This window comes from Eleutherodactylus coqui, chromosome 12, assembly GCF_035609145.1.
Source record: "Eleutherodactylus coqui strain aEleCoq1 chromosome 12, aEleCoq1.hap1, whole genome shotgun sequence".
NCBI lineage: Eukaryota > Metazoa > Chordata > Amphibia > Anura > Eleutherodactylidae > Eleutherodactylus > Eleutherodactylus coqui.
The window spans coordinates 20,358,318-20,376,925 of record NC_089848.1 but is presented as its reverse complement, the minus strand read 5'-3'; the positions used below and the strand labels follow the sequence as shown (position 1 = coordinate 20,376,925).

General features: G+C 43.1%; 1 protein-coding gene across 5 annotated transcripts in view; it reads left to right on the top strand.

The window, feature by feature from the left end:
• TPK1 (thiamin pyrophosphokinase 1) overlaps nucleotides 1–18,608 on the top strand; it is a 585,523-nt gene that overhangs the window by 237,773 nt on the left and 329,142 nt on the right. For all 5 annotated transcript variants that reach the window (XM_066585416.1, XM_066585418.1, XM_066585413.1 and 2 more), the window contains exon 6: nucleotides 11,264–11,359. In XM_066585416.1, coding sequence (XP_066441513.1) covers nucleotides 11,264–11,359 — 96 coding nt within the window. The remainder of the gene's footprint in view (nucleotides 1–11,263; nucleotides 11,360–18,608) is intronic.

Genomic DNA, 18,608 nt, shown 5'->3' with positions numbered 1-18,608 from the left:
GAATCGGCACGTGACGGGGCGGAGCTACACGGTGCCCCATTGAGAAAAGCAGAAGACCCGGACTGCGCAAGTGCGTCTAATTTGGCCATTAGACGTCGAAAATTAGACGGCAACCATGGAGACGAGGACGCCAGCAACGGAACAGGTAAGTGAATAACTTTTGATAACTTCTGTATGGCTCATAATTAATGCACAATGTACATTACAAAGTGCATTAATATGGCCATACAGAAGTGTATAGACCCACTTGCTGCCGCGGGACAACCCCATTAACTAAGTGTTGGCATTCCATGAAGTGTCTAGAGACTGGTAAATCCTTTTGTTTTGTACGTATATTGCTCTTATGTTGTATAATCCGTTTTTTGACCTCCTGTGTAGTCTCTCCCACGTAACCGACACCACAGGGACAAGTCAACAGATAGATCACATAATTGCTATTACACGTGTATCTTTCTTTGATCGAGAAAGCACGACCTGTTAAGGGGTGCCTAAAGGAATCACCTCTCACCATGTTGTTGCAACAAACACATGATAGGCATGGGAAATTGCCCCCACATGCTGGTGCCAACAATCCTTGTCCACCAACTCTGCTAACATCAGTCACTGTGTTGACCAGACTATCTTTCAAATTCTTTCCCCGTCTGTATGCTAACATAGGCTTTGTCTCAAACTCCTGTATGCCTCTACAGCCTCTCTGTATTATGGGCCAGTGTTTCTTTACAATAGATGCAATTTTATGACTCATGTCACTATATGTCATCACGAAAGGAACCCTCTTGCTCTCTACTTTTGCTTTGGGCACAAAAAGTTGTTCTCTATCTACATCTCTGATTCTTCTTTTAACGCTGTCCAGTAGAGGTGTCGGGTAACTTCTAGATCTAAACTTGCAACACATCTGTTCCAATCGATCCTCAAAAGATCCATCATTTGTTATACGTTTTACCCTTAAGACCTGACTCCAAGGAAGGGATGTTAACATAGGTCTCGGGTGAAAACTCTCATAGCGGAGGATGTTATTCCGGTCTGTGGGCTTGGTATACAAATCAGTTATCAACGTGCCCTGAGTCTTCAACACACGTACATCCAAAAATTAGATGTCTCTTAAAGAGTGTGTTTAAAGTATATTTTAATTCAGTATACACTGCATTTATAGAACTCTGAAATTGTAGTAAGTCATCTACGGAGCCTTCCCAGATTACAAAGATATCATCTATAAAGCGCCACCACGCTTTTATAGATGTCCAATTGGACTTTTCTTGATCGGGAGGAGATATAGGTCTAAATATTCCATGATGTCATCTTTCCCGCTTTTGCTACTGGTTATCCCTAATCAAGCATTCATCCTGAGCTCCCTGAAGGATAGTTTTCCATGGTGGCAGACCAGAGGCATAACCTTACTATACCACTTTATGCCGCTTGGCAAACTCCTCACACCACAAGAACTGTCAGAGAAATACTCAATCCCAGAACCTCTCTGTTTTGAATTGTTGCAAATATACAGCTTCTTCCGATTTTTGGTGGGCCCCACTAACACTTCAATTGTCATTTCGGCATTCAAAAGAACCTGTATAGGGTCCCCATTGCAGTAATGCACTACTTCCCTTTTGTATGCTAATATGAACCAGCCCCCTTCAGGAGCTAAACTTCTATTCATGCAGCGCTGGGATTCAGACCTAAATATTTCCCTCTCCCTACCCCGATGGCAGCACTGCTGTACATTTATCTCAAAAGGTAGTCATCAAGTAACGCTTGCTGAATCCTTGCTTAAAATCCTATATGGATCCTACCTAGTCCCCTCGATAATTCATAAATATTCACCCAATACCTCTCCAAACTGTTTTAGGGGATTTAATACCCTAGAGTTGACATCCCATACATGGTGGGCATGCTCAGTTGTGAGGTCTTTCTGGTGACAGGTGATCAATCTCATATCTCAGGTCTTGGGTAAAATGTTCCCTCTATCCCCTTCGACATGCCTCTTGGTGGACAAACCCCTTGGTTTCAACAATCGACAGCATAAACTGTCGTAACATATTTGCATGGCAGCCAGGATCTATATTGCTTCCCAATGGCTTTTACTTACTCTTACACTTAGGCTGGTCATTACAAGAACCTCACGAATGCTGTTATATGAAAAGCTGTCGGCCATGAGGGAAGATAAAATGGAGTTATTCCTCAAAACCTGGCAACCATGGGTCTTGTTCTTGGAAATACCCAGCCTGAACCGACTTCTCACCACATGAAGGGGTTCCCCTCTTGGGGAGAAAGGAGAGAGCAAGAATTGAAAGTAATGCAAATACACCCTAGGGTAGTAGCTGGACTGAGGCGGGGGGGGGGGGGGGGGGAAGGAAATTTGTTACATCTCATATACTTTAACAAGGGAGGGAGGGTGGGATTGGGGGGGCAGGGGAAGAAAAGTTTGATCTGCTAAGGGATGTAGACTAACACGGGCGTTGGTGGGTTCTCCTTCAATGGAAGTGTTCAAACAGAGGCTGGACGATCTCTTGCTTTTCTTGGCGGACCCTGAGTCAACCCTCCCCCACGTAATAAATCTCATTAATATATTTGGTGACTTTTCGGGCCTTCAAATCAACTGGACTAAATCAGCCCTGATGCCTGTTTCTAGGGGAAGCCGTTTGGCAGATATCGACTCACTTTGCGGCCTCCAGATCTCCAATCAGTTTAAATACCTGGGGTTACAGATAACCAATGATGTTGGAAGATCTCTAGAGCTAAATGTATATCCCCTTATAGATCTATTCAGGTCCAAGTTTAACCCCTTAACGACGGCCCCATCGGGAAACTACGTCCTCAGAAAGTGGGCCTTAATCCTAGAGGACGTAGTTTTATGCATCCTCTTTGGATTGATGCCCACTGGCCTGAGGACGTGACAGCTCCATGCTGTCGGTGCCCGCAGGTAGCCGACAGCATGGAGCTGTCATCCCAGGATGCGCGCAGTCCCCCCCGGCATTGCGATCGGCGCTATAAAATGAATAGCGCCGATCGCAAAAAAGTAAATAAAACAGTGAAAAAAAGTAGTAATTCAGCTGCTATGATGGATCGGATCCATCACGGCAGCTGAAAATACTCACACGGCTTGTCGGCGGTGTTCCCCGGAGATCTGGTCCTCCCGGACCCGCCGGCGGCCTTCTGCGCATGCGCGCCTGACGATGACGTCACGCGCACGCGCAGAAGCCCGGGTGTCCCCGGCAAATTTAAAATCTCCTGGCTCCCGGCTCCTGAAGGTAGCCGGGAACCAGGAGGTATTACCGGGGACCACTGTGAGCGGTCCCCGGGCCCGCGATCACCGCTATCCATTGCGATAGCGGTGATCGCGAAAAAGTTTAAAAAGTAAAACAAAAGTAAAGTTTCACCTCCCCTCATGGATCGGATCCATGAGGGGAGGTGAAGATACTCACCCCCGGTCCTCTGCGATGTCCCGATGTCCCGGGACCCGAAATCCCCGTCTGCGCATGCGCGCCCGATGATTGACATCGGGCGTGTGCACAGAGGGGCTCGAGCCCCGGGAAATTCAAAATTGCTCTGCTCCTGGCTGCCATGTGTAGCCAAGAGCAGAGAGATGTCACCAGGGACATGATCACTGTCATCCAATGGATGACAGTGATCATGTAAAGTAAAAAAAAAGTGCAAAAAGTAAAAAAAAAATAATAAAAAAAGGGGTAAAAGGTAAAAAAAAAAAAGTGCAAAAAGTAAAAAAAAAAGTTGTAAAAAAAAGCTTGCGTTTCATCTCCCCCCACGGATCATATCCGTGAGGGAGGATGAAATGACGTACCTAAGGCCTGCGGATTTATCCGCGGACCTCAACCCAGCTTCTGCGCACGCGCCCGTCACCAATGTGGCAGGCGCATGCGCAAAAGCTGTGGTTTTTTAAAATCTCCCTGCTCCTGGCTACAAAACTTAGCCGAGAGCCTGGAGATTTCACGGAGGGCCGCGGAGAGCGGTTCCTGATCACGTGTTCGCCGTTATCCAAAGAATAATGGCGATCACGTAAAAGTTAAAAAAAGGTGAAGCTTCATCTCATCTCACTGATGCGATCGGTGAGAGGAGATAAAAATTTTTACTGGAGGCCTCCATATTTGCACCCTGACGCAATCTTCTTCCGTGAACTTTCCCGTATTCTGCGCATGCGACCGCTGGCAAAACACCGGACACATGCGCAGGAGTCGGAGAGCACAGGAAACTTAATATCTCCTTGCTCCCAGCGACCAACGGTCACCGAGAGCCTGGAGCAGTGACGGGTGGCCTCGTTGAGCGGTCCCCGGTCACGTGAAAAAATGGTAGCGATCTACCTTTGGCCGGTCTCACATGACCGGATAGGAATTACGTATTCCGCATGCGTCTGATCCGCGGTATTACGCAGATCAATCGCATTGGATTACACAATTCCGCTCACATTAGCGGGTTGGAATTGCGTAATCCACTCACAGAAAAGAGAACGCAGCAGGTTCTATTTTACCGCGGATATCCGCAACATAGAGCCCATTGTGCTCCATGGTCGTGGATATACCCGCAGCCCATACGCCCGTATACCTTGTATACGGGCTGTGGGTACCCGTGTCATCGCTAAGCGACGGTGCGGGAAATACAAACAACAACAAAAAAAGTGTACTGCGCATGACCGCCCGTGTAAGTACGCAGTTATGCGCAGTACATTACGCGGCCGTACACAGGGTCACAGCCGGGCTCACAGATGGGATCCGCTGCGGGCCTCCACAAGCGGATTCCACCTACGGCTGCCTGAGCCCGGCGTTATTCAGACCGCTACCTGTAATACGCAATTTACAAGAAGCCCCGGGAACGCTCGCCTTCCTGCAGTTCCAGGAGCAGCTTGTTGAGCGCCTTCTGTGTGAGACCCCCGCACCTCATCAAGCTTACGGAGACTCACGGAACGCCACTTTTTACACCCCATCCCCGCCACTGAGGTCAAAAAATGACTCCCAAAAAGCATGAGAGGAGGGGGGATACCCGGTTTTATTGCCCCATGTGCCCATCCCAACCAGCCTCCATAATTACCCGTCTTTGGAAATACTACACAGTTCACATTATTACTTTTATCTAAGATTTGGGGGAACGCCGAAAAGGGCGTGGAGGGGGGGGGATTTTAGGGAGTCAATTTTTATTCCGTACAAATGAGCAATGGGGCCTGGAATGTATTCAGTTATGCCCTGCAATCCAACTGGTGTTCCCTCCATTATAGGCCTTGCCATGTTTCCTGTAAGTAGATTAGGGCCACAATGGGTATGTTTTTGAACACGGGACAAACGGGGGTATCCATTTGGGGTGAACGTCTTCATTCCTATGTAAACTGTACAAAAAAAAAAGTTTTTAAATTGACAAAATTGCCAAAAAAATGAAAATTGTAATTTTTTTCTTCTGCTTTGCTGAAATTTATTCAAATACTGTGTGGTCAAAATACGCAGTACACCCCTAGATGAATTCGTTAAGGGGTCTAGTTTTTAAAATGGGGATATTTGTGGGGGTCTTTATAGTTTTGGACGCTCAATGACTCTATAAGTGGGCAATGGGGCCTGGAATTTATTCCGTTGTACCCTAAAATCCAACGGGTGCTCCTTCCATTATAGGCCTAGCCATGCGTCCTTTAAGTAGATTAGGGCCACAAGGGGTATGGTTCTGAACACGGGACAAACAGGGGTATCCATTTTGGGGTGAAAGTCTTCATCCCTATGTGTGCTGTACAAAAAAAAACAGTTTTTAAATTGATACAACTGCCAAAAAAATGAAAATTGTAATTTTTTTCCTACTGCTTTGCTTAAATTTATTCAAAAAATGTAGGGTAAAAATACACAGTACACCCCTAGATAAATTCGTTAGGGGGTCTAGTTTTCAAAATGGGATCATTTGTGGGGGTTCTCTGTCGTTTTGGCCGCTCAAGGGCTCTACAAGAGGGCAATAGGGCCTAAATCACCTTCATGCTAAATTTCTGTTCTGAAAGCCACCGACTACTCCTTTCATTTTGGGCCCCGTTGTGCATCCAGACAAAAGATTAGGGCCACAATGGGTATGTCTCTGAACACGGGACAAACAGGGGTATCCACTTTGGGGTGCAAGTCTTCATTCATGTGTGTGCTGTACCAAAAAAGCAGTTTTTAAAACGACAGAATTGCCAAAAAAACGAAAATCACAATTTTTTCCTTTTGCTTTGCTTCAATTCATTCAAAAACTGTGGGCTCAAAATGGGCAGTACACCCCTAGATAAATTCATTAAGGGGTCTAGTTTTCAAAATGGGGTCACTTGTGGGGGTTCTCTTTGATTTTGGCCGCTCAAGAGCTCTACAAAAGTGCTATGGGCCTAAAACTCCTTCAAGGAAAATCTATGTTCTTAAAGCCACCGACTACTCCTTTTGTTTTGGGCCCCATTGTGCATCCAGACATAAGATTAGGGCCACAATGGGTATGTTTCTGAACACGGGAGAAACAGGGGTATCCATTTTGGGATGAAAGGCTTCATTCATGCGTGTGCTGTACAAAAAAAGCTGTTTTTAAAATGACAGAATTGACAAAAAAATGAAAAATCACAATTTTTTCCTTTTGCTTGGCTTGAATTCATTCAAAAACTGTGGGGTCAAAATTGTCAGTACACCCCTAGATAAATTCGTTAAGGGGTCTAGTTTTCAAAATGGGGTCACTTGTGGGGGTTCTCTTTGGTTTTGGCCACTCAAGAGCTCTACAAAAGTGCTATGGGGCCTAAAACGCCTTCAAGCAAAATTTATGTTCTGAAAGACACCGACTACTCCTTTCATTTTGGCTCCCGTTATGCATCCAGACATAAGATTAGGGCCACAATGGGTATGTTTCTGAACACGGGAGAAACGGGGGTATCCATTTTGGTGTGTAAATCCTCATTTTCATGGGCTCTATAGGAAAAAAATATGTCTTTAAAATGACATATTTGCAAAAATATGAAATTTTATTTTTTGTCCCCTAAATTGAACTAATTCCTGAAAAGAACTGGTGGGGTCAAAATACTCATGACACCCCTCAGTGAATACACTAAGGGGTGTAGTTTTTAAAATGGGGTCATTTGTAGGTGTATCTATTATTCTGACACTTATGAGCCTCTGCAAACTTGGCTTGGTGCAGGAAAACAAAGTGCTCCTCAAAATGCTGAAAAGTAATGTTAAATTTGTACGTCCTCTAAATGGTTAAAAAAAACACAAAAGTTTTTCAAGTGTGCATTCAGAATAAAGTAAACAGATGGAAATACATATCCTATCAAAAATTTGTACAGTATGTTTGGACATATTTGAGATATTACGGTTGAAAATGTGAAAAAATGACAATTTTTTCAAAATTTTTCCAATATTGGTACTTTTAATAAATATACACAAATTATATCGGTCTCTTTTTACAATCTAAATGAAGTACAGCATGTGGCGAAAAAACAATGTCAGAATCACTGGGATATGTAAAGCCTTTACGGAGTTATGCCACGTTGAACGACGCATGTCAGATTTCCAAAATTTGGCTCCGTCACTAAGGCGCAAACAGGCTTCGTCACTAAGGGGTTAAAATATGGGGCTCCTTGCCGCTTTCAGTGGCGGGGCGCATTAACCTTATCAAACTGATAGTACTACCAAAGTGCCTATACATAATGCAGCATGTGTCGGTACACATCCAGACCCACTTCTTTAACCCCTTAGTGACAGCCCTATCGTAAAACTACGTCCTGCTGTTGCAGGACGTGTATGGAGGGAGGTAGCGGTGCTATCTCCCTCCATGCAGCGCGGGCATCAGCTGTTTATTACAGCTGACACCCGCGGGCAATAGCTGCGCTCGGCCGTTCGCGGCTATTAACCCCGCGGTGAGATCGGGGGAGTCGTGCAGGTGTCATGGCAGCCGGGGGCCTAATGAATGGCCACAGGGCTGCCTTAGCAGACTACCTATCAAGCCATCCACACAGGGTGGCTTGAAAGACTGTAAAAAAGCAGTATGACGTAATGCTATAGCATTACGTCATACTGCAGGAGCGATCAAAGCATCGCATGTTAAAGTCCCCCAGGGGGACTTCAAAGTAAAGTAAAAAAAATAATCAATAAAGTTTTTTTAATTGTTAAAAAAAAAAAAGTTATAAAAGTTTAAATCACCCCCCTTTTGCCATATCCATTATTAAAAAATCAAAATCATAAAATAAAAATATGTATTTGATATCGTCCGTAAAAGTCCGATCTATCAAAGTAGTGCATTATTTTTCCCGCACGGTGAACGTCGTCTGAAAAAAAAATAAAGAACGCCAGAAATACACTTTTTTAGTTATCCTGTCTCCCAGAAAAAACGCAATAAAAAGCGATCAAAATGTCGTATGTATTCCAAATTGATACTATCGGAAACTTCAGGACATCCCGCAAAAAATGAGCTCTTGCTCAACTACGTCGACGAAAAAATAAAAAAGGTATTGCGCGCACAAAATGACCGCAGAAAATAATTGAAAAAAATTAAATATCTTAAAAAAAGTAAATAAAAGTACTACAGCAAAAAAAATACTATACAAGTTTGGTATCGTAGCAATCGTACTGACCCATGGAATAAAAATATCAGGTCGTTTTTGTTGCAATTTGTGTGCTGTAGAAACAGGACGCACCGAAAGATGGTGGAATGTCGTTTTTTTTCCATTTCTCTCCGCTAGGAACTTTTTAAAAGTTTTTCAGTAAATTATATGGTACAATAAATAGTGCCATTGAAAAATACAACTCATCCCGCAAAAAACAAGCCCACATACAGCGACGTTGATGGATAAATAAAGGAGCTACGATTTTTTAAAAGGGAGTAGGAAAAAACAAAAATGGAAAAAAGCAAAAAAGCTCTGTCACTAAGGGGTTAAATCCATGCAGTCCTTGATGTCTTCCTTTATATGGGGAAACTCCCGCCCCAAATTACGAATCTCGACGCTTCAAAGGCCGAAGCAAGATGCGGGTGCTGCCCTGCCAGATCTATTCCTCTACTATGTGGCCAGTCAGCTAATTCACTTCCCACCATATTAGGTAAAGTGTCAATCCTGGTATATAGGCAGGTAGGAACTATTAGGGGTTGATCCAGGGAACAGTCTGATTGCCATTAGGGAGTCGGGAAGGAATTTTTTTCCCCAAAAGGGCTAATTGACTTCTGGCCTTGGGGTTTTTTGCCTTCCTCTGGATCAACACAGTAGGATAGACAGGCTGGACTAGATGGACAATGTCTTCATTCGGCCTTACATACTATGTTACTATGTTACTTGAGAAGCTGGCTGAGTGATGACCCTCTCTCCAACTCTGAAGCGCATCTAGCACATTACCTAAAAATAGATTGTGGCCCTTGCTGGATTCTCCTTCTATTCTAACAGGCAAAATTTTACCAATTCATAGGTTAGCCTCTCAGGTCTGGCAGCAGGCCAAGTCAATTAGCCGGTTCATGGACATAATAGCTAACACTCCCCTTTGGCGTAATCCTGGGCTTCCGGAAGTGCTCCGATTGGAAGATGCCCAGGTTTGGGAACAATATGGCATCCGGACCCTGGCAGACCTCTATCCACAGAACACCCTGTCTTCATTTGAGCAATTACAGAACAAATACGAGCTACCCCGCTCCCATTTCTATAGATTTCTCCAGATCAGACACGCTTTGCAGGCGCAGTTCCCACCGCCCAGACCTGCTATTTCTCATTACCCCTTAATAGGCATCCTTTGTTCCCAGGGCCCTCAGGGACTCATATCGGCTCTGTACTCCCACCTTATCTCAATACGAGCCTCTCAAGATATACCCTCTGCCCTAGTAAAATAGAGGACACTGATACCGACTCTTACAGATGATACGTTCCAAGAGCTTTTGGAATCTCCTCCATATGTATCCCCAGCAGCCAATAATAAAATGATCCAGCTGTATATAGTGTATCAGTGCTATCTCACTCCAGCAAGATTGTATAAAATGGGCAGAATACAGTCTACAAACTGCATTAGGTGTTCCGGGAAATATTCCTATTTTTGGCATATGATGTGGGAGTGTCCTGTTCTTGAAAGTTTCTGGGGGGAGGTCACAGATTTCCTCTTTGAACTTGTGGAAGTCCCTGTTCCACCGAGCCCAGAGATTTGTCTGTTTGGAATATTAGATGAAGAAAGCTGGCAACACCATAAAAAGATTTTTCTGCGGGAATCTTTGTTCCTTGCTAGAAAAACGATTGCACTGCGATGGAAGGATCGTAAGAACCCCTCACTCTCAATGTGGAGGAAGCTGGTCAATTCAGTGGTGCCATATAATTATATAGTCTACAAGGGACGTAAGTGTCCTGAGAAATTTGATAAAGTGTGGGGTCTGTGGTGTAAATCCCCCCTCACGTTATATTCACCACAATTAATGACTTCATCTATTCTGGAGCTCAGACGTGCTCACTAGTGGATACATGTTCTGGAGCGGGACCTGTGGCCTCTGGGATTTGGTCTGCTTGTCTGATCTGACTTGAAAGCATTAAATCGTTATTTTTGATGTATCAGGGTGACTGAACCTCCCTACCAATCTAACTATACAAGGTTATGTACTATTTATGTGCTGCACCTGTCTATGACTGTATGTTCCTTATGCTACTTAATTTTCAATAAAACGAGTTAAAAAAAAAACAAAACAAAGGCTGGACAAATATCTGTCTGGGATGATTTAGTGATCCTGCACTGAGCAGGGGGTTGGACCCGATGACCCTGGAGGTCCCTTCCAACTCTACCATTCTATGATTATATGATCATGTGTGGACATTTTAGTGTTTTGTTTATTTACTCGTGTTTTTAAGATACCCCCTGCGTGGAAAATTTGCAAAGCCTTTCAGCTTGTTAAAAGGCAAATATTTCAATAAAAAAACGTTGGAAACTAAAAATACAAGCCGTTCCGAAAAAACAAGCCTATGTCAAGAAGTATGTCAATGAGTTATGGCTCTTGTCACGCAATGATGAAAATGGTTTTGTTCTTAAAACACAAAATTGGCACATGACTAAGGGGTTAAGTACATTCATGGACATTGAGACTAAGTGGGGGGTAATTCTAAAATCTTACGGGTCCAGAAGTGTCCATATTCCTGTATAATTACGTTTTGTCACTTACTGTAGCTTAGGAGAAGAGATCCGTCACATCACGATACTAGAGTGTACTTTTAATTTGTTTATGCGGATTCAGTCTGATTTTATGGTAATCTATTGAGGCTTACTTTACATTACGGGTTTAATGTCCAATTACATTTAGTTTTTATCTTTTCATATGTTTATAGGAATGTGAATTGATAGAAACACTAGACCAAGACTTTACTGATTTTACAAAGTGCCTTTCCATTCTACAAGACAAAATCCAGCAAAAGAAACTTCAGGTAATTAAAGTTATTAATCTAAAATCACAACACCGAGCGAAGTAAGACGTTTGCAAGAAAAACAATTACGGAGTATAACATATTGAGAATTTGTTCATTTTCTCTGTTGTATTATTGCGTCTTAGTTTTGCATTGCAGTAAGAAAGAATTTAAAATATAAAGAGATTATGTTGGATCGCAGTATATAAGGCCGGAAAAAGACCTCTGTCCGTCAGGTTCAGCCTATCACCCCCCAATGTTGATCCATAGATTGCAAAAAAAGCAATGAGGTAGAAGCCAATTTTTCCCATTTAGGGGAAAAAATTCCTTCCCAAGTCCAACCTGACAATCATAATAATCCCCGGATCACCGACCCTTCTGAAGTAGGTAGTGATTGTAACATATATTATTGTATCGCTCTACAAAAGGCATCCAGGCCCCTCTTTTATCGAATTTGCCATCATCACATCCTCAGACAGAGAGTTCCACAGTCTCATATTCTTACAGTAAAAAAAAACCTTTATATGTTGTGTAGGAACCTTCTTACCTTAAGATATACACGGCGCCACCTTGTTACAGTCACAGTCCTTGGTATACATAGATTATGGAAGAAATCTCTGTATTGTCCCCTGATATATTTATACATAGTTATTAGAGTGCCAACTTGTCACAGTCCGGGGTATAAATAGATGATGGGAGAGATCTCTGTACTGACCCCTGATATATCTATACATGGTTATTAGAGCGCCCCCTTGTTATAGTTCTGGGTATAATAGATGATGAGAGAGATCTCTATATTGTCGCCTGATATATGTATACATAGTTATGAGAGTGCCCCCTAGTTACAGCCCTGGGTATAAATAGATGATGGGAGAGATCTCTGTATTGTCCCCTGATATATTTATACATAGTTATTAGAGTGCCTTCTTGTTACAGTCTTGGGTATAAATAGATGATGGGAGAGATCTCTGTATTGTCCCCTGATATATTTTTACATAGTTATTAGAGCGTCCCCTTGTCACAGTCCTGGATATAATAGATGATGGGAGAGATCTCTGTATTATCCCCTGATATATTTTTACATAGTTATTAGAGCGCCCCCTTGTCACAGTCCTGGGTATAACGAGATGATGGGAGAGATCTCTCTACTGACCCCCGATATATCTATACATAGTTATTAGAGCGCCCCCTTGTCACAGTCCTGGGTATAATAGATGATGAGAGAGATCTCTGTATTGTCCCCTGATATATTTATACATAGGTATTAGGTCGCCCCTCAGCTGTCTTCTTTCTAAACGAAATAACCCCAATTTTGATAGCCTCTCTGGGTATTGTAGTCCATCCATTCTGTTTTTTTACTTTAGTTGCCTGCCTTTGTACCCGCTCAAGCTCTGTCCTTCTTGAGTACCAGATTAAATATATTTTATAATATTAGCCATAAGTCATTATACTAAAGAGACTGGTGCACCCCTATACGAGAGCAGCAAGCAGTAAGAGTAATGTCTGCTGTGTGGATCTGTGTTGTAGTTTGGAAGAAAACTACATTTATCTGTAGCAGCACATGCATAGGGGACTACTTAAAGTAGATATTCATAAGCTGCATGCTAGTGATGCCTTCTAGTTGCTGACTGATTGCTGTCTGCCTCTTGCTGTGCATAGTGAGAGAGCTGCCAATCATTGGCTGGGGGGCAGGGTGGGTGTGGCTAGCTTGTAGCTCATGAATATGCAGGACTAGTTCTGTGTTTAGCTGCTACTAATAAAATGTAAGTTTCTCCAAAACTACTGCACAGACACACACAGCAGATATATCACTGTAATCGGTGTGACAGGCACTACCCAATGCTACGCCCAGTGAGAGCTGAAAAATCGTGGTGACAGATTCCCTTTAAAGAGATTGTCCAAGTGGGAAATAAAAAAAATGGCTGCAAATGTGTAAAAAAATAAATAAAACTATTCACCTGTCCTTTTCCCTGGTAATCCAGCATCGCTTCACACATGGTTTTCCTGATCTTTGATTACAAAACAGCTACCACCTGACCCCTGCTGCCAATCAGAGGCCATAGTGGTCATGTGTCATTCTCCTAGCAGTTCCCAGTATCTGAGTGGTGATGCAAAGAAAAGTGATTGGCTGCAGCAGTCAGATTGGTCCTTATTTATAAAAGGCTACAGAGGGACTGTAATGCCGCAGTATTGGATTGAGGGGGGAAAGAACAGGCGAGCAGTGCTTGTTTTATTGTTTTAGGCCATTAGCAGCCATTTTTAAAGATTGTTACACATTTGGACAACCCCTTTAGTACAAATTAAATGAGCTTTGAAAATAATTTAAAAAAAACGCTTCTTTAATGATAAATCTAGTCCCCCCCAATATGTTGGCCACGTGTAAACTGTGCAGCTGCAGTTTAGCTTTTACAGTACTTTGCTGCATATCACCTCCCAATTCACTTCAATGGGAACTTTGCTTGTAATACCAAGCCTGACCACTGCAGTCAGAATAGAGCTGTCTGCTTCCTGCAGAAATTGGCTCAGTGCACAGTGAACTGCTGATTGGCAGGGACCCCAGAGGTGGACCCCTGCCAATTTACTATTAGTGATTCATTCTCAGGATAGGCTATTAGTAGTTTTCAACTGGTCAACCCCTTTAAGCTGCTTAAAGAGGACCTGTCAACTTTCCTGATATGTCTATTTTAATAAATACTTGTATTCCCACTAAATAACAGTTTGGGGGCATCTTTGCTTAGTCCTCTGTGTTGTGCTGTTCCTCTGTTTTCCTCCTTGACACTTAGAGCTCACTCACATGGGTGTATGTGTCCCATGTATTATGTATAGATTTTTCACGTGTGTAAAATACATACTAGACCGCAAATTACATGTGTATTCCATATGTTAAATCCCCTTAGCCTATATTGGTGCATATTACGCTCCAAAATCAGACATGCTGCATGTGTTTTCATACATGTGAAAAAAACACAGGTGTGAGTGGACCAATATAAATCAATCGGCTGTTAGCATTCGTATTACGTGCAGGAAATATACGGGTGATATACCCCCGTGTGAGTGAGCTCTGATGAATAAATTGACAACTGGGTCTAACCAGTTTGGAGCCTGTCCCTACAGATTCTGATCTGTCCAATCAGTGCTGACAGCATCAATGTGTGTAGGGACATGCCCCTTTGTCATGTTATGGGCAATGCTAACACCCAGTTGTCAATTTATTTATACATTTCCAGCAGAGTTCTAAGAGGAGATACTCCAGAATTGTTGTTTCATGGTGAAGACAAGTATTACTAACGTAGTCATGTGAGGAGAAGTGACAGGTCCTCGTCAAGTGGTACATGAGGTTGTAACTGCCGAGAAAACCTTCATTCAATGTAAGAGTCCTTGGGTCTGTACGTGGCAGCTGCGGCATAGAAGAGTCGGAAAATACTGATAAAATATAAACTCTGACAGTTTTAGTATTTGAGTATACCCCATCAAATTTTCCGATGGGATCAAGTTTATGTGTAAAGTTCCTTTAAGTCCAGAAAGCGACAACAGACTTGATGTACTTGACATATGCCTTTAAAGCGGAGATGTTGGGAGTTAGATACTCTTTAACCCTTTCCAATCCACTATCTGACGTCTAAAGACATTCTGATTGAAGCCTGTACAGCTCTGATGTCGGAAGACATCCAAGCAGGGTATTCTTACTGCATATCACTGGCCTCTCTGTTGTCGAGGGCCTCTCTAGCATGTCCCATACCGCAGTACTGGTTCTAGCCAGCAGATGGTGCCATTGTAAAATGGCAGAAAGAGAAATCTCCCTAGCAAACCCTGAATCCAAAATTGGATTGTAAAGGGTTAATGAGCCTGGCCGGTCTGCAGCACTTGTGTATTTCTGTAGTAAGCACCGGAGGAAAATGTTTTTTGTTTTGCATTTATATTTTGAATTGTTGCCCGGCCGTCATATTCTCTCATCTTTATTGTCATTTATATTCTAATGCTCTCCTCAAACTTTATTTGCACTGTGGTGCATATATTTATTTAATTGGCTTATTATATTTCCCACGGTCACTTCTTTAAGTCATATATAAACGTAAAAGGCTGTGAAAGGCACTGCAAGAAGTGATTTAGGACTTCAATGTGTTCTTCATCTAGTAAAGTTTATTTTCCAACATGTTCTGTGATCCGTATAAATCAAGGCAAAACATTCCTTTTTGTTTTACATGATACATAAATCAAAGCGAGAAACCATTCTTGTAGCTTTTTCCAGTGATTCATAAAGATATTGCAAACCTTTGTTTCTTGCATTTGTTATTCCTCATTAGCTGCTTTGTGACTTGTTTCTACCTAATATGTGCTTTATTGCTTATTTGTATACCAGAAAAAATCAAGGATAAACATATCTGCCTTGAGTTATAAAGCAAAGCATTTACAAAGCAAATAGAGTAACACCGTGTTCTTCTACAATTGTCTTCATACGTGAGCTACATGTCTATGCTATACAACACATGTATAGAAGTATATACTGTGTGTAGCAATATTCTACAGACAGTATATATGCTGAACATAAAGGAATATATCGGATACTTACTAGAGATGAGCGAGCCTACTCGATAAGGCAAACTACTCGAGCGAGTAGTGCCTTATTCGAGTACCTGCCCGCTCGTCTCTAAAGATTCGGCTGCCGGCGCGGGTGACAGGTGAGTTGTGGCGGTGAGCAGGGGGAAGCGGGGAGAAGAGAGTGATCTCCCCGCCGCTCCCCGCCCCCTGCCGACACCCGAATCTTTAGAGACGAGTGGGCAGGTACTCAAATAAGGCACTACTCGCTCGAGAAGTTTGCCTTATCGAGTATGCTCGCTCATCTCTAATACTTACATTAGAGTCTGCTCTGTCTATCCTACTGGATCAACACAGTAGGATAGACAGGCTGGACTAGATGGACATTGTCTTCATTCAGCCTTACATACTATGTTACATAAATGGTTATTGACTGTTTCCAAATGTTTTCGGGCGAACTCCGACACATGGTTTTAACAATATGCAGAAGAGAGCTGCGATGTTGATGGTCTCTTCTATATGTGTATATTACAGATTGTCGCAATTTTCCCGGAAGAAGAGGTGCTGCATGCAGCACTATACATTATGCTGGTATTATATATATCTCAAAGCATCTGTCATGAATTAAAGGGACAGAGAAAAAATACTGCTTCCATACACACATGCAGCCAGCACTTGGGGGCACATCTGGCTACAATATATTGGTTCCACAGTGATAGTAACAATGGTAAGCAGGAGACACACTATGATGTTGGGGAGCTTAACAAAATGAGTGTGGGTTACAAATGATAAAAGTGAATATAATGTATCCACAGCTAATATTTGGAATTTCGGGCCCAGTACAGAGTGAGAATGGCGGTCCGACCTGGACATGTAAGGCCAGTTTTACATTCGCATCAGAACCTCTAGCTGTGGGTTCCCTCTCAGATCCAGCTCAAAACACCAGAAGAAAAAGCACTGCATGAATCGCTTCTTCTTCCATCCCAAAGCCAGGCAGCTGGGTGGAAAGCGGGTGCACCCCATTATAGTCAATGGGGTCTGTCCAGTGCTGTTCGGTTACGTCCAGATACAGAGCCGTTCGGCCATTAAGATTCCCCTTTCCTGCTTCCCGAACAAAGCAGAAAAGCAGAACCCGAGCGCCTATGTGAAACCACCCTAATATCATACTTTACTTTGCACTGTCTAGCCCAGGGGACTGCCTCTCTACGATCCCAAGGTTGGTCATTGGCTTAAGCACATTTTAGAAATGGCGTGTGCTTAGTCACAGTTAAAGGGGTTGTCCCGCGGCAGCAAGTGGGTCTATACACTTCTGTATGGCCATATTAATGCACTTTGTAATGTACATTGTGCATTAATTATGAGCCATACAGAAGTTATAAGAAGTTTTTCACTTACCTGCTCCGTTGCTAGCGTCCTCGTTTCCATGGAGCCGCCTAATTTTCGGCGTCTAATGGCCAAATTAGACGCGCTTGCGCAGTCCGGGTCTTCTTCTTTTCTCAATGGGGCCGCTCGTGCAGGATGCCGCCTCCGTGAAGCTCCGCCCCGTCACGTGCCGATTCCAGCCAATCAGGAGGCTGGAATCGGCAATGGACCGCACAAAAGCCCTGCGGTCCACCGAGGGAGAAGATCCCGGCGGCCATCTTCAACCGGTAAGTAAGAAGTCACCGGAGCGCGGGGATTCAGGTAAGCGCTGTGCGGTTTTTTTTTTTAAGTCCCTGCATCGGGGTTGTCTCGCGCCGAACAGGGGGGGGGTTGAAAAAAAAAAGACCCGTTTCGGCGCGGGACAACCCCTTTAAGCAAATGACAGTAGATTCTGAGATGTAAATCGTCTGCAGAGTTTCCCTAGGCTACAGCTAAAAAGTCCTAAAAAGCAGCACCTCTTAATTAAATGAGGGTAAGGGTCAGAGTGGGTAACTCAAAACTGAGCACATTATGGCCATCTCAGTTGTGTTGTGCCTTCGTCATATGGCCACATATGCCTTAACGTTGCAGCTTTTGTAATGGATGCTCATCTTTCCATATCAACCTTCATTATCACCAGCTCCCCTCATATAATATAGGTTGTGAAAGCTAATATGCATTTCTAGTTTGTACAGCTAAGCAACTAAGACCCCAGTGATTAGATTTATGAGGTCTCTCACAAGGAAATCTATTTTAATTTCAAAACTGGCTAGAGAATCAGTCATAGGGTAAGAGCAGAAGGGGTCATCTGATTTAATGATGCACTCAGCTTTTTATCTCCAAAAATCCAAATTAATTAAAGCATTAGTATCATTAGGATCCTTATAGCTGAGGTGATAATGTGAAGAATGACCATTTATCATACAGAGACTTCCCCATTATGTCTAAGTGATAATTAAGTGGTGGCATGCAGGTCAACACAAGTAAATAATATATGAAAATCAAAGCAAATGTAAAAATTGCCCCTTTAACTACTTGAAGAATTTGGATAACAATATGCAGGCATGTGGCAAGGTCCACACGGGACGGCTAATCCGCTGCAGTAAATCCGGTTGAAACCGCGGCTGCGGACCAGTTGACATATAGCCCTGAGAAATAGGAGAATTTGTCTATGTGAATCATAGCTTGGGAGGAGGAGTTTATTGGGTCTGATAAAAAGAGGATTGTGTCGTCCGCATACAGTCCTACTTTGCTTTCATTGTCGGCCCATCTGATGCCGGTCACGTTGGGGGCGCTTCTCAAGCGGATCGCTAATGCCTCGATGGCTATGGCA